Source organism: Nestor notabilis, unplaced genomic scaffold (genome assembly GCF_000696875.1).
Source record: "Nestor notabilis isolate BGI_N333 unplaced genomic scaffold, ASM69687v1 C15117567, whole genome shotgun sequence".
Taxonomy (NCBI): Eukaryota; Metazoa; Chordata; class Aves; order Psittaciformes; family Psittacidae; genus Nestor; species Nestor notabilis.
Window position 1 is genome coordinate 1 of NW_009951140.1, and position 2218 is coordinate 2218.

Below are 2218 nucleotides of genomic sequence, written 5' to 3' on the forward strand. Positions count from 1 at the left end.
CAGGAGGAAGCAGAGACAAGACACCTGACCCGTTCTAGTATGAGTATCACCTAAGCACTCCTGGGTTTATTATGGGTTTTGCTCAATAAGAGAGTGAAATCCAAATTTCAGATCTTGGTTTGCTTCTTATTATTTAGCTTCCTGAAAGCAAATGTAGGGCAGTTAAAGCTTTGTGTTGAAATTAGGAATTTCTGATCTGGGATTCTTTCCAAAAGCCAGTAATGTTTCTCTCACTTTCTCACTTGGCTGAACAAGAATTATTTTAAATGAACCATACAACAGATGTCCTCTTGTTGTCTTTTAGGTTATTAAATGCAAAGCTGCTGTTGCCTGGGAGGCAGGTAAACCTCTGTCTCTTGAGGAAGTGGAGGTTGCTCCACCAAAAGCTCATGAAGTTCGTATCAAGGTAATGATAACAGCTGCTAGCTGTATGCACTGTATTTTGGCAGACCATGTATTAAAGCCGAACCGTTTGTTTACCAACAGAAGAAATGTTGAATGGATAGAATTAGTAAACTCGCATCTCAGCTGGCTTTACAAAGAAGGAAATTATGGTATTTATCTGTTATGTTTATGAAAAACACTGCATTTCTGCGGGTGTCACTTCACAGTCTGGTCTTAATGATCGTGGCTGGTCTTGGGGATCAATTCCAGCTGTTACGGACTGAGCTCCCACAAAACATCTGAGCCAGGAAGGCATGTGACCTTGATTGAAGGGCATCAGCTTGTGACCTGCTGCAGCTTTCTAACATGCTGCATTTTCCTTCAGTCAGGCCTTCAAGTTACTGGCTGCTGAGCTGTGATTTGGTCTCCTGGATTCCCCATGCCCAAGCTTCTGGTTTGATCAGGATTTTCCAGGGTCCCATATCTGCTCAAAGGCACACATTAAAGTGAAAATTACCTCTGTGGAAAGGGTCTCTGCATGGTGTTTAGGACTTAGACTGGATTTATGCAGTACTGAGAGTTCTCTATGGTCTCGCTGGTCATTTTACCTTTGAGAGACTAACTTCAAATGTGAGACGACAGCCTACTTCGAGATGACTCCAGGTTCTGATTTCTAGCTTTTAGGAAACCAGATGTCATCTTCTACCAATTTCAACGTCAGAATTTAGTTGGTGGAAATGAGAAAAGATGTGCTATCATGACTCTACTTTTTCAAAGTAAGAAGAGTGCCTTGCCTTGGCACTCTTGTGCCTTGCTCGGAGTGAAAGTATGTTGACCACAACACAAACGCTGCCAAGACTGGCAAATGTGTCCTGAATTCCTGACCAAAGGGAAATACTTAGATCTGTGCTACTATTCTGTTCTTCACGTTGGCCTCAGATTATGTATTTCTTCACAGATAGTTGCCACTGCTGTCTGTCACACTGATGCCTATACTCTGAGTGGTGCTGATCCTGAAGGATGTTTCCCTGTGATCTTGGGTCACGAAGGAGCAGGAATTGTGGAGAGTGTTGGGGAAGGAGTAACAAAAGTGAAGGCAGGTAAGAAAATACCTTACAAGTTGTCTGCCTTCTTCAAAAGTGTTTCCTTACTACAAGGTCAGCTGTCAAATTGGGCCACTGAAGTGCTATACTGCAGGAGTTCTATTGTCTTATTCTGGTGTGTATGCCTGCGTACATTTCTCTCGTCTGTGAGATACAACACAGCTCTATTCAACGTGCTCTTGGTTTAATGCTTGAAAGAGCCCACCATACCAATCTCTTACTTGAAATTAGATGAATATAGTTAGAAGAGGTTTTGGTTTGTGTTCTTTTGTTGTTGTTTCCTCTTGGTTTCATTAAAGGCTTTAAAAATGATTAATCATGTCACTCACTGTAGTTCTGGGATTGTTTTGTTTTACAGTAACATTCCTATTTGTTCTGGAATGATGAACTTCTGCTCAGTGTCTGTTCAGATGTGAGAAAAGTGTTTTATCTAACACTCTCTATAAACAATGCTACTGTGTACCATATACGGTTCTTGATACGTGAAGGTTTTAAGTGAACACAAGGCCACATAAAAGCCATGAAAACGTAGTAACTTCATTTTTTCCTACTGCCTTGCTTGACTTGATCATTAGCCACAGGGTATTTTTTTTTTTCTTTTCCTTAGGGGACACTGTTATCCCTCTATACATCCCCCAGTGTGGAGAGTGCAAGTTCTGTAAAAATCCTAAAACAAATCTGTGCCAGAAGATAAGGTCTGTATGCTTTTTATTTTGACGCACAGTATAGAA

At 41.1% G+C, this 2218-nt stretch overlaps 1 protein-coding gene across 1 annotated transcript; it reads left to right on the plus strand.

Moving 5' to 3' along the window:
• Window positions 1-304: 304 nt before the first annotated feature.
• On the plus strand, window positions 305-2182 carry LOC104412338 (alcohol dehydrogenase class-3; the record flags this gene model as incomplete). Its single annotated transcript, XM_010023033.1, has 3 exons — window positions 305-406; window positions 1343-1484; window positions 2095-2182. Coding segments are annotated over 3 exons (332 nt in total), but the record flags the coding sequence as incomplete, so codon positions are not given.
• Between the last annotated feature and the right edge of the window lie 36 nt (window positions 2183-2218).